This window comes from Trachurus japonicus, chromosome 15 (genome assembly GCF_045865225.1).
Source record: "Trachurus japonicus isolate A0001 chromosome 15, Traja_1.0".
In the NCBI taxonomy this organism is placed as follows: domain Eukaryota; kingdom Metazoa; phylum Chordata; class Actinopteri; order Carangiformes; family Carangidae; genus Trachurus; species Trachurus japonicus.
The window spans coordinates 6,503,125-6,517,288 of NC_140921.1; the positions used below are offsets into that span (position 1 = coordinate 6,503,125).

The 14,164-nt window shown below is 42.6% G+C and overlaps 1 protein-coding gene across 3 annotated transcripts in view; it reads left to right on the plus strand.

The window, feature by feature from the left end:
* The window catches only part of atrnl1a (attractin-like 1a), a 317,760-nt gene that overhangs the window by 59,773 nt on the left and 243,823 nt on the right, over positions 1–14,164 (plus strand). For all 3 annotated transcript variants that reach the window (XM_085799375.1, XM_085799373.1, XM_085799374.1), the window contains exons 8-10: positions 402–648; positions 5,683–5,866; positions 7,907–8,061. In XM_085799375.1, the coding sequence (XP_085655501.1) occupies positions 402–648; positions 5,683–5,866; positions 7,907–8,061 (586 nt within the window). The remainder of the gene's footprint in view (positions 1–401; positions 649–5,682; positions 5,867–7,906; positions 8,062–14,164) is intronic.

Below are 14,164 nucleotides of genomic sequence, written 5' to 3' on the forward strand. Positions count from 1 at the left end.
TCATCCTCAATTCCACTGCGCACAGTTACACACATCGCACATCTTTTACTGTGCACTAAAATCAAAACTGCCAATTCTGTTGTATATACTTTTGTACATTACATTTTATTTTATTTGCTATTGCTATTTTGCTATTTTATTATGTATAGTTTGCTATTTATATTTTGGTATTTTATTGTGTATAGTTTGTTCTTTATATTCTTATTCTTTATTCTTATATTCTATTCTGACTATATGTTATCGTCACTGTATCGCCACTGTGTGTCTGTGTAATGCTGCTGCTGTACTGTAATTTCCCAGCTTGGGATCAATAAAGTATGTATATCTATCTATCTATGTGGAGCTCTGACACACACCTGATGTATAACACACATGTATCTGTATCTTTGTCCGCACAACAGGACGACATCTACATGTTTGGCGGGAAGCTGGAGTCGGGATCGGCCAACGTGACGGACGAGATGTGGGTGTTCAACATCCCCAGGCGTACCTGGTCGCCGCGGAAACCCGCCCCACCTCCTCCCTACGCCCTGGAGGGACACACGGCTCACGTGGTGGAGCTGGCCGACGGCGAGCCGGTGATGCTGATCTTCTTCGGCTACTCTCCCATCTACAGCTACGTCAACAAAGTCCAGGAGTACAACATCAGTGAGTGCGCCTGCTGACTCCGCTCTCATTGATTCTTTGTGGCCATTTGTGTTTTAATTGTTTTTTATTGATGGAAGTCAAACATCTGCACTCTCCAAGTTGTTGTTGACATTTTCCAGAAGCTGTTGTCACACAGGGGGATACAGTATGTTTTGTTTGGATGCTGCTGCACTGAAGAAACCGTTACTTTTTCGATTAAATATAGCAGCGACACTTGGCAGCTAAAAAGCAAAAAGCACAGTTTTATTGCACAAAGCTGTGAACTTTACATGATCTACTTTTGCATTTATCATTTGTCTTGTCATGTTTGTTGTTGGTACTTGGCAGCAAAGTCGTAAACCTCTGGGGCGTTTGGGGGCTTCCCAGCTGCACATGACTTCACGCTACATTACCGCACATACATATCTAAATAGTGAACACAACAGGAAGCAACACACACAGTCAACAGAGATCATTACTCCTGTATCGGATTGTGTTGTATTTGCATTTGGAAACAGCCGCGGGAGTTGTTTGAATGAAGCACACGACACAGCTCGGTGACACTTTCCATTCTTATCAGCATTTAATTATCAGCGAATTTATTCATATATATAATCACATACAATTTTTATCATGCCTTAATGTGTTAGGCAGCGTCCACGGCCTTAAGGTGGGAGACAGAAGCATCTAATTAACCAGCTCTAAAAACTGACAGCCAGGCGTTTTCTCCCAGCTCCCGAGGTCTCGGCTTCTCGGTTTCTACTTTCTTCTCCTTCTTCTTAAAGTTACGACACAGGTGAATCTCAGGATTACGCCTCAAACAATTCTCTCCACATTAAAGGAAGTAAAGTCTTCATGTCTGCGAGTCATACTGTGTGCAGCTTCAAAGTTTTAAAGGCAGCTGAGGAGACTTTTCAGTACCTAAGTCAACTTTTCTGATTTGGCGCTGCAGTTTTTCTGGTGGAGCAAGAAGAAGTCCTGCTGTGAGGCAAATCTTTAATTGGCAACCAAATTCTGTGTGTGTGTATGTGTGTCCAATACTATCTTTTAATATTCACTTTTATGCAATACAAGTATTATTGTTTCTAACTTTGCAGTTTTTCAGACTCAGACTACTTTTATCCATTGAAAATTGTCTTTGGCTCTGTAATAAGTTACAAAACATACAAATCATACAAACAGTAGACAAACACATTACATTACGTAAAGTAAATCAGTGCATCATGTATGGTCATCATAAAAAAAAATATATAAAAGTGCTCTAAAATGAGCAGAAAGTGCTATAAGCAGAGCGAGGTGTATAGTGGGTTCTAGCTTCAGTCTTAAAAGCATAGTGCAACATTTTGGCAAATTTGCCTATTGCCATAATCCCTATAGTCATAGCAGTAGGTTCATTACCGTCAATTAGTGGTGCATGTTGTTTTGAGATCCGCGGGTCAGAGACGTGAGCTGCTCAGTGAACACAATGGAGGTGAACGGTACAGGTCCCCTGTCCCTCATCAAATCCACAATCCAACAACTCCAAAACGCTCTCGTGGAAGTTGTGACCTGCACATTCACCACACTATGAAATTATCATGTAATATCGTGACACACAAAGCAAATACTCAGAACTGCTTGCTTCTGAAATCACTCCACCCAGCAGCCGTGTCTCAAATGTAGTTCCGGCTACATTTGCCTCGAAAAGAACTCTGTCTCTTAATGTTACATGATTATCTCATAGCGTGGTGAATGTGCAGGTCACAACCTGTGCACAAGAGCGGTTTGGAGTTGTTGGATTGTGGATTTGATGAGCTCTGAGGGACCAGCTTGCGTCTCTGCCCCATGGATCTCAGAACAACATGCACTGATAATTAAAGGTAATGAACCTACTGCTATCACTATAGGGATTATGGTGAGAGGAGAATTTGTGATGAATGTTAAACTATCCCTTTAAGAAAAGTTAAAACATTTCAGGTGTGTGTCTGTGTGTATGCTGGGTGGTAGATCTTGCAGGACCTATTTAACAATCATTAAATTATTTCTAGAGTTGTATGACACCTTGACCCCAGAGAGCAATGAGCAGCTTTCACCTGACGTACTGTATGGGTCAGACAATCAACATTTTCTTATAATTTATACTCACAATTGTGCAACATGCAGTTATATCGGGGACTCTCGCTTGTGGTTTTGTGAGAGAAGTTGAGTGTTTGTTCTTTTCCTGCTGCAGCCTCAGGTTGCTCCTGGTGCACAAAGCCAGGTCTAGACCCGAGCCCTGACCTTACCTCCATCCAAGACCTTTAGGATGAACTGGAACGCCGACAGCGAGCCAGACTTCATCACCACGCTCACAGTGATGTTGCCAGAGCTGCTGTGTTCGTCTGCATAGTTTTTTTTGGGGCATTTAGTTTGCTTTTGCATTTATTTTACTGTTTTTCCATCTTTAGCCAGCAGATGGCGGTGTCATCCAGCTTTGTACAAAAAAATACAGAGCTGTAATTTGAGGCGGAAAAGACACACACATCCATGCTGGTGTGTGCACCATCCATTAGAGACAGGACGCACTGAAAGGCAAACCTGTGTGCATTCTCTCACATACACAGACACACACACACACACACACACACACACACACACACTCAGAAAGCGGTCATTAAGAAGAGGTGGCACCCGGGCCGGAGTGTCTGGTAGAAGACAATGATTAATGAATCCGCTGCATTCCCTCACTGTCTTGCCTCCCTGCCTTTCTGTTTTTCCTCCTTTTCTCTCTCTTTCTCATCCCTCCTTCTTTTCGCTCTTCTTTAAAACCTCAAACACACACACACATACACACACACACACACACACACACACCCCTGCCTTGCTCACATCCACTTCTTTATCTCCCTCTGTCTTTTTGCTTTCATTCGGCTGCCCTCCCTCTCTGACCCCCTCTGTCATCACTCCTCCTCAGTCCCCGTCATCTCCCAGCTCCTCTCCACTCACCTTTTTTCCCTTCCCTCTCACCCCTCATCTGTCTATCACTTTCATCTCCCCCCGCCTCCATCTCTTCCTCCCTCCCTCCCTCCCTCCCTCCCTCGTCCTCTGGCAGCGTCTGCACCGAGCATCATTAAGCTTCAGAGGGAGCGACTGAGAGAAAGTGTAACCAGGAAATGAACAGAGGGGAGTGGAAGCGGTGTGTAAAATATGAGATAAAAGTTTTTAATGACCACTTGAAGAGGCAGGTTTGCAGCAATTAGCTGCCAGAGATGAGATAAGAGTTGACCTTATACTTTCTTGTTGCCTCCTCATTGCAGCCCCACTTCCTATCACTGTTTCTCTTGTTCTTTCCTGTTCTTCTTTTTTTCTCCCGGCCCATGTTCTGCCGTCTGCTGCCGACTTTCCCTCCTTTATCTCTGTAACTTCTCTACTGAAGCTTTATTGGGTCTGTTTTGATCAGATAACCTGTTGCCAAACCAACAGAGACTATGATCACTATCAGATCTCTGAGGCTGATTTTGATATTTGCTCTTCAGAAATACACTGGTGATAACAAAGCAGATGATATTTGTTCCCTGCGCTGATGATTGGTAATAATGTCAGTGCTCTCTGGCAGTTATTGGTGTTCCTGCGATTTATTTCACCATCACTGAGATCAGGTTTTGGTTCAGCAGTCTTTGACTCTTTCCCTGGGTTCTTAACCAATCCTTCAAACTACACTTTGACCAAAAAGTTAAGTTGTATTTTATTTTTTATGCCAATAGATCCATCGTGGTAATTCATAGCAGCCCAGTGTTTTAGTGAATGAACCTATCCCTTTCTTTTCTGGCCTCCTTATCTCAAGACAAATCACCACCACAGGGCACACTCACTCAAGATCTTCTGTTTGAGATGTTCATCATTTAAAGAGGAACTAAGATTTTTACCTAAATTAAACAGCTTCAGAGTAATTGTGTTGGTTAAATCAATGACTTGTAACTAGTTCCAGGGAGAATGGGGGCTCTCTGCCTCCCACCTAGCGTCTCTGGCTGAAAACCAACCTTGTAAGATCAGAGTCTCCGACCCGGTGTCCCAGCTCTTGTCTGTGTGGCACCGCAACACAAACGCACCCTGTAACCTATAATCTCTTGTTTATGACAGATAAGACTACACAAATATACACATTGTAACATTGTATATGATAAATAACGTTATCTACCGCTCCATTAATTGTTTTATCGCCGGCTTTGTTGTAAACAAATGCACATGGCCGAGAGGAGGGTTAGCAACACAGAAGAAAAGCCACTGGATTTGCATAGTTCCACTTTAAAACACCTTTTTTCCACATATGGAGATACATAATGCAGTCTTCATCTGATATGTGGCACATAAAATATTTAGATACACTCAAAGTTTTGTTTTCTCTCTCAAACGTATCAGTTCGCAGCATGTCTGTGTCATTTTTTTTTTTAAGATTTGGGCATGATTCAAGCTGAGACATGTTATCAGAAATGTATCTCTGTTGTTTAGAGAGGAGTGTGTGGAGATCTCCATCTCTGGGTGCTTTCTAGTTCTTTCTGTATCTTGGCTTCTCAGTTTTCCTCTCTCTTCTCTCAGCACCACTCGTGGTCTCGGGGGTTTACAGTTCCAGATGATGGCACGTTTTCTCAGGCTTTTGAAGTTCCCCCCTCCTGCTAAGGCTTTGTTTGTTGTGTTGTGTTGTGTTGTGTTGTGTCTCTTCTTTATCAGGGGGTGGGAGGTTGGGGGGTTTTTGCTCAGATGATGTAATCCCTGCCTGTTTTTAATAAGATTTTCTATGCACCTGAATTAATCTGTGTGCGTTGTACTGGTCTAATAAAGGGGCGCTTTTAAATTCAATAAACTCTAATTTCCTCTGGTCTAGCACACACTGTTTGGCTCGCTGTCTCTGTCTCTGTCTCCCCTCTGCCGTCTTCCCTCGCTCCATCTACACCTCCAGAATTAAATCTGCTTCTCCTTTTGGCATCAAAGTGAAAAGCCAAACTTGACCAAAGCATCAAAAACTTTTAAGTGATCAACTCAGCGTGAGCAATGCCGCATTAATCAGAAACGTCTCTCTCCTCTCGTTTTGTCTCTCAGAGTCCGACTCGTGGCAGGTTGTGTCTGCCGGAGGCGCGGTGGTCCAGGGAGGCTACGGCCACAGCAGCGTGTACGACGCGGCCAGCGGATGTGTGTTCCTGCACGGAGGGTACAAGGCGCTCAACAACAACAAGTACGGTCTGGTGGACCACATGTACCGCTACCACGTCCACACCAGGACATGGTGAGAGCTACAGAATAACACGACACACCTGCTGTAATACAGATTGGTGTCCTGCAGGAACTCTGCAAACTGCCAAAATGAACATCCACAGCGACCGGAGTGAGGATCTGAATCAGTTGCCAGCTTCATTTTGTAAAAACCCCATTAATCCATTCTGTAAAGCATTTGTCTTGTCCGAGGCCGCGGGGAACTGGAGCCAATCCCATCATGCTCCGGGTCATAGACAGGGTGCACTCTGTCACACCAGTCTGTCACATGGCTCACACACATTTAGTCAGATAAACACATTTACATATTTTAATTCACTGTTCTGACACAGCTGTGACTGAAATATTAAGCTGCTTCCTCAGTTTTCTTTTTTTTTTTTCAATATTTAATAGAAATCCAAATTTATTTAAATTTTAAAGAGACGTGCTGAACATTTTGTTAATCACTGGGTCTGTTTGTAAAAGAGGAATCAGTGTTAATGTGAGTTTTTACATTTATTCTCTGCTGCTGTGTCTGAACACAGAGACTTCAATTTGTTCTGTCAAAGGTCATATCTTGTTTTTGTTTTGTTCTGTTTTGTTTCATGTCTTGTTAAATGTGTCAGTGACATCTTTAGAGGCTGCTTTCTTGTTTATTCACCTCAGATAAGAGACAAAGGTGATTTTACTTCTACAAATAGAATAACACTTAAACAAAACACGTGACACTCTGAGTGTTAATTTTTCGTACACGTAAGAGAAGAAATCAGTGTGTTGGAGCCGGAAAGAGGAGAGGAGGGTGAGAATAGAAGGATCTGACAGGAGGTTTGACCTCAGATGACTCCGGACAGATGGATGAGTGAAAGAGGATGCTCTGCTCGTCTCTGCTCTATCAGGTTTTTCCTATTCACTTAGCGTACATGCACATGTGTGCGCACACACACAAATGCAAAACATTCACAGCACACACACACATGCAGCCTCCTGTCTCCCTCCGTGGCTCTCACTTTCCAGCTGGAATTTGTTGTCGGAGTCAGGTGTCACTTGGCTTTTGAGATTCCCAGACGGAAACATTTTTTGGGTATCACAGCTCCTAACCACCGTGACCATCGTCTCTGCTCCGTCAGCAAAAAGCCACTGACAAGCCCACCGTGGTACGATGCAGTCCTGAACATGACATCTGTATGTTAGTGGTTTCCAACTGGTCCAGACTCAGATTCCACATTTCTCTTCAATAAGTCAATAAGTTGCCATCCGTCCACACAATAAACAACTCAAATTCAGTCCTACATGTTGTTTATGTGTCACTGCCAATAACTCCTAATAAGTTAATTGTCAAATTAAAGTCAAAGTTATTTTATCCTGATTAATTTGGAACAATGAGACTCTTTTGTGTTTAATACAATTCTTCTATCATACACTGAACTTTACAGGTTTAGATCCAGAGCAGTTCTATGGATTACATTAAATTGCATTTAAGAAAATAAAAACCCTCAAACTAGGTTTTTTTTTTTTTACAGCTTCCAATCTCATCTAGACCCTTTTTCTCAGCTAGCTTCATCACTCCTACATAATGAACTAATGTGTCACTAATGTTGTGACTTTTTGGAAAGACAGAAAAAAATCCCAGTAACTGACACAGAGAGTTTCCTCTGGTCACATCTCCCTCAGTCAGTTTGTTCCTTTAACAACTGTCACAGAGTCTCTGCAGTTAATGAAGAGGCCACAGATAGCTGCCACATTTGGTCTCCACTACGTGACCTTTGACCTCAGGGAGGGCACATACAGCAGACAGAGACCTCCTACAATGTCTGTGTTGAGTTGTGTGTGTGTGTGTGTGCGTGCCTGTGCCTGCCGCTCCCATGAAAGAACAGTTGGTATGAAGGGCAGTCACCACGGGCCAGGTCACACACTCAGACAGACTCCATCAATAACATGGCACCATGGAAATAATGCCACACACGCACTCACACACAGAGCTGACAAATTAAACCTTCCCTAATATCTCTAACGCCACTGACTTACACCCTTTTCTCTGTGCCTTTGTCACCTCACTGTGTGTGTGTGTGTGCAGGTTAATCCTCAGAGAGAGCGGCTTGGCGCGGTACCTCCACTCTGCGGTGCTGCTGAGCGGTACCATTCTGGTTTTTGGAGGAAACACTCACAATGACACGTCGCTAAGCAACGGAGCCAAGTGCTTCTCCGCCGACTTCCTGGCCTATGACATAGGTAAGAACGAAAGTCTCAAATAATCACACACATGCACACACACGCCACACACTCTTGAGGATGGGTTTTGCTGGAAACTGTCCTTCACTTATGTTTCCCATTCAGGATGGTATTCATTCAAGTTGATTCAAAGAAGTCTTGGCTCATTATTTGACTTATGATTCATTACTCATTCTGGTGTCAGCCATAACAGCACATTGCACATTTTCTTCTGAATTTGGAACAGTTAGTTTGTTTCTGTCTGCAGTCTCTAGGTTATAGGAGAGCTGTGCGTCTTCTCTGTTGCACATGGAGCTGATGAACTGCTTCCTTACACCTCCACAGTTGGTGACAGCTTAGTCAAAAGCTGATATGAATACAGTATTCAGAGTTTTTTTTCTAACAAAAAGCCAGTGTTACAGTTGCTATATTCTTACAGATGAACCATTTTTCTGTTCCTAGTAGTTATTTAATGTCTTTCCTTTCACACAGAGACACACATACAGTACATACATGTGTTGTATTTTTTCCTTTCTATTTTCCCATTTACTACCTGGTGTGATTCAGCATTGTGCAGCAGTAGCGGTGTTTGGTGTATTCTGTAGAAAGGGAAAAAGAAGAACAGAAACTTACAATAGCACAGTCGAAAGATAGAAAAGGAATTCTTAAAGGCAGAAGAGGGTGTTAGCAAGTGGAGCCTGTGGTATAGGTAGAGAGAATGGATGATTAAAGATCCCATTACAGGCTACCCAGTTGCACCATAGACCAGATGGCATGAGGCTGTTTCCACCCCACGACAGGGACAGAACAAAAAGAAGGATGATGGGAGCACTGGGAGAGGAAAAGAGGGATTACAACAACTCTTCACAGGAGAGAAACAACAGGGAGCAGAGAGATTAGCAGACAGAAAGACAGATGGATGTATAGGCATGTAGACAGACGCTGTGTGGTGCAGAGTGGGGAGAAAAAAGAAGATGGTTGACTTCTTTAAGGGGGGACAAAGAGAGAGGAGGCGGAGACGTGCTGGTGACTCAGCAGGTGAAGCTGCAGCCATGTCCTCAAAACGCTGTGGTGAGGTTGGACAGTTATTTGTATTATCAGGGTTTTCCCTACATATCTAAGGCAAAGGTGGGCAGCCTAGGGTGATTTTCCGCCTTGGTTAAAGCGCGTGTGTGTGCATGGGGGGGCCGTTAAAATTTAGCACAAAGCAATAACTTTCAAGGTAGACACGCATCATGCACACTCACAACCCAAACGACGCAGTAGCAGCTCACATTTAGTACGATGCACTTGTTTTTTGTGCATGTCTGCACAAAATCTATATGGAAAAAAGCTCTGCACAGCTCCATAGACCTGCTTTTCCCTCCGGTGTTGTGTCAGATCCTGGTTCCCCCTCTACTCTGACTGTGTCCCTTCTACTGTTTCCAACAGAGCTCTGCCCCATTTGAAGGCCGAAGGAAGCCCGTATGTAGAAAGACGTTGCGTCCAAGATGTAGACTGTGCATTATAGAAGAGAAACACACATTGCAGTACCGCTGACCCCTCTATTAAATATGAAAGATATGAAACACTCTTTACTTGTATCATCAGAACAGACATGTTCTGTGATTTTCAGCCTCCTTTCATATTTAATAGGGAGGGACAATACCTTATTATTATAATAATAATAATAATAATAATAATAATAATAATAATATTCTCAGCTGTCAGGAGGTGTAAAGGGTAATATATAATCATAGCAAGCTGAAAATCACAGAACATGTCTGTTCTGATGATATAAGTCAGCAGTGTAAAGTGTATGTTGAACACATTTTGAGGTGGTCTCCTACAGATTGGATGTTTGATCTGGTTTTGTGGATTAGGGCAGATTTCCACGTGGTCTTGTTAGACAGAATCCGCTGTAGATGTTGACTCCTCAGGTTCTTGTGGTGTTTTTTCATCATTGTTGTTAAAATCTTAGTTACAGCTGCAGCATCCTTCAACCACAAATAATGCAGCACATGGGCTGAGGTCACACAGCAGGTTGTCCTCCAAATGTCAATGCATTGCACTTGAAAGGCACTTCTCTTGAGGTGCTCTTCAAGTGATGCCACCCATTCACACACATAGTCAAACATCGATACCTTGATGAAACTAAGATGAGGGGCAGTCTGGGGGATCGAACCACTCACCCTTAACCTCCTGGGCCACAGCACATGGGGTGGTCCTGATCAAACTTGCATCCGTGCAGTCCAGGTTATTGTTGAATAGATGAGTCAGTGTTCAGAAGAAGGCAGAGAAAAAGAGATGCAGCTTAAAGCTGTAGGAAAGCAGAACCTTGAGTTATATGTTTTTGCATTTAAAGCATTTTTTTTTATGATATGTTCTTTATTCCTGGCATTATCTCCTCTTCCCTCTTTTTTTCTTTCATCTTTTGTGTCACACTCTGCTGTAAATTACACAATAAAGGGGGAAATACCAGGGAGGATACTGGTGAGATAAAGCAGTGGATGCGAGGAAGCAGCGAGGAAGGAGAGAGGGGGATCTGCTCAGAGCGGGAGAGAAATAAAGAGTAAATGAAGGAGGGATTTAGGGAGAGAAAAGGAAGCACTGAGGACAGAGAAAAAGAATTACCTAAAGACAATAAAGGTATGCCAGGATAATGCAGATAATAAGCTTGTGAATAAAAGGCAAATTCAAAGGTAATAAACAATAAAGCATTTGTTTACACAGCATCCCAGGCCTAATGAAGTTGGAAACAACATAGTGTTGAATGCTGCTCTTTTTTTTCTCTCTTTTTTTTTTTTTGGCCCATCAGCACTGGCAATAAATGTGTGTATTTACATGTCCCTCAACTCTGTGCTAGCACACCCCTGTCTTTATAAATATCATAATTTATTCATTACTGCTCGTATCTGCAGATCTGCAACTTTATCGTCCACCAGCTTTCTCACTTACTGTAGTAGAGATGCAGCAAAGGAGGTGGGGGGAGATGGAAAAAAAACAAAGGGAAACTGAAACTGGATGAAGGGAGAGAAACAAAGGTGCTGCAGCAAGAGATGCTGTTATGAAGACATGGAGGATAAAAGTATTTTGACCTTGAAGAGACAGAGAACAGTACTCCTATGTAATTGAAAAATAATTTGTTTATATTTGATATTTGATATATCTTATCATGGTAATGTTAAATATAAAAATGAACCTTTCAAGAAGAGGTGGCAAGTTTTAGATACAACTGCCTTCCTATTTCTTGACAGGTAAAACAACAAAGCCACAATAAAATCTATACAAAGGACTCTAGAAAAAGACTCTTTTGGCAACAGTTTTGCCACATCTGTCTCTACAACCCATCATAAAATGTCCAGTAGTAAGTTTTTGTACAGATTAAACAACTTAAAGTATGAGGTAAATTCATGCAAAGCTGCTGATGCGTGTTCCCTTTGTGGGCAGGTTTTCGGCAAGCAGTCTCTGCATTTGCCTCGAAAATAACTCTGTCTTGTAATGTTATGTTATTATCTCATAGCGTGGTGAATGTGCAGGTCACAACTTGTCCACCAAAGCGTTTTGGAGTTGTTGGATTGTGTATTTGATGAGTTTGGTGAGGGAAACCAAGAAATCACATGAGCCTCCGTAGCATAGCTCTGAGCAGCTCACGGCTCTGCTCCGCCGTTCTAAAAATAGCTTGCACCGACAAATAAAGGTAACGAACCTACTCCTAAAACTATAGGGATTATGGCTATCCCTTTAAAGGATGTTGTCTATAAAGTTATGGCTCTTAATAGCTGTCATAGACTAGAGAAGCTGAACTGTAAAATGAGATGTCTACAGTAGCCTATAGTGGATGTTTGCGTTGTGTCTTGCTTTGTATTTCCATTGGTCCATTGGAAACTTTGATTGTGAAGGAGCCTTTGAAATGGGACACAGCCACAGTTGTGAGATGTCTTTCACAGTAACAACAATAAGTCACAGTATTCCTCATAGGATCACATGTTGCTCCAGTGGAGTCAGCTCAGTCGCCGTAGCAGCCACGTCTCTGCCCCCGGTGCTGCTGATGTGTGGTGACCTGTTGGTTGTCAGTGTTGTGGAGGACACCGTGTTGACAGGGTTCAGCGTCGTGTCAGCAGCTTTATAAGCAGAGCGGTCCGCAGCGTGTCAGGGGTTCAGCTCAGAAATGACTCGGTGCTGCTACTCAACAGTCTCCTGTAACCCAGAAAGGGATTATGTGGAATTAAACTCATCTGCTGGGCCCGTGTGGTGACTGTGTAACACACCGAGGGTTATGACGATCTTAAGAAAGGGTTTAAACCTGAGTCAAGTCGAGAAATGTCTCTCAGCTTTTTCCTTTTTTCTGTTTTTCTCTCTTTGGTTTCTTGCTGTAGAGTTTCCCACATGGCCTCAGCGGAAAAAAGGGGCCATTTAAGAAAGTCACTATCTGATTCAGTGCTAATGATAGTTTTTTTCATTCAGTATAAATACTTGCCTTAGAATAGAAAATTGTTTAAGGTCAATGTCATTCAGTTTAATAGTTTAATTCACTTTCAGATATCCATACTAATGTTTGGGTTGGAAACAAGTATGAACAGAGACGCACAGTGAAACTAGATGATGAAATGAATAATACATTTGAGAAAAAAAAAATTGTAACAAGTGATAATAAAATATGAAATGTAGTGCTATTGAACAGTCTCTTTTGCCCACCTAGCATTTTCCATTACCATGTAACTTAAAACTGTACGTATGTGTGTAATAATGGACTAATTAAAGGGGACACTAAGAAATTGTTCTCTTGCAGTTGCAGCCATAAAGCTTTTTATAATATCTGGTTTGTTGGACGGAAGAAAGAACAGCTTTGTTTGGTAGACTTGCTTGTATAAGCAGCCGTTAATATCCGAACAGCATAATCTCTAAAAGAAACTCTCAAGTAAATGTTGATTCTGAAACGGACACATCTCCTCGATCACCTGAGTAAACATTCAGCTGTAGCAGAATCTGTTGAATGTCAGATCCACCTCTAGTCGACTTCCATGGAAATATTTGAGTAGTCAGCAATAATATCTCTAATCAACACTTATAAATGATTTAGTTTCTGTAGTGTAGTGTAGTGTAGTGTGTATATATTGTAATAGAATAGTTTTATCAGGAAGTGTTGGAAGTGGAAATTATGGAGGAAATCAATGGAAATCAACTTTAATGAAGTGTAAAGTTTACATTAGTTCAAATTCCGGCTTGTTTATTGAATGAGATTTTTCTTTTTCATGCTCTCTCCTCTCCTCTCCTCTCCTCTCCTCTCCTCTCTCCTCTCCTCCTCTCCCCTCTCTCCTCTCTCATCTCTCCAGGACATAATTAATTAGTTCCACCTGTGGAAGTCACTTCTCGCCATTCCTCCTCCTTTTTTTTTGTCTTCATTTGCTCCTCCGCTCCTCGCTGCCTCCTCGCTGCCTCCTAGCAGAAGGGTTTCGAGTGCTAATTTGTTTTTGTTTTGCCGCGCTAACCTTGGAGGGGCAACGCGGTGTTATTAGCTTCTCCTGCTCTTCTGCTGCCACACATTAGATTCAGGTCGACACGGAAGGCACTTTTCATTTGGATTTAATTCTCCCTCTCCCCCCTTCAGCCCCTCCACCCTCACATTTCTAATTAGATTTGGGGGGAAAATGAACTCTGATTAAAATCGTGGTCCTTTCCAACTTGACACACCACAGGCACACACACACACACATACACACACACACACACACACACTGACTGCTGCACACAAACACACACCTGACACACACTCACACACACACACACACATGGTCACATGGCACGACCCACTGAAAAGCCCAGGGCATGCTGGGAGCTTGTTTGGAAGATGCTGGAGCTGTGATATATTGGAGGAGCCGACAGTGGCTGCCGTTCAAACCTCCTCCTCCTCCTCCTCCTCCTCCTCCTCCCTTCTTCATCAAGACCTCCATTAGTGCAGATCAGATCAAACTGTCAATCAGCCCGTCCTTCCTGCCCGCTTCGATCTAGACTCATGATTTCTCTCTCTGTCCCACCATGCATTATTAACACAGATTTTCTCATATCCTGAGAGGAAATTAAAAATCTGTGTTGACGTGTTTGTGTCCCTGCGCATGTGTGAGTGTGTGTTGTGTGGCTTATA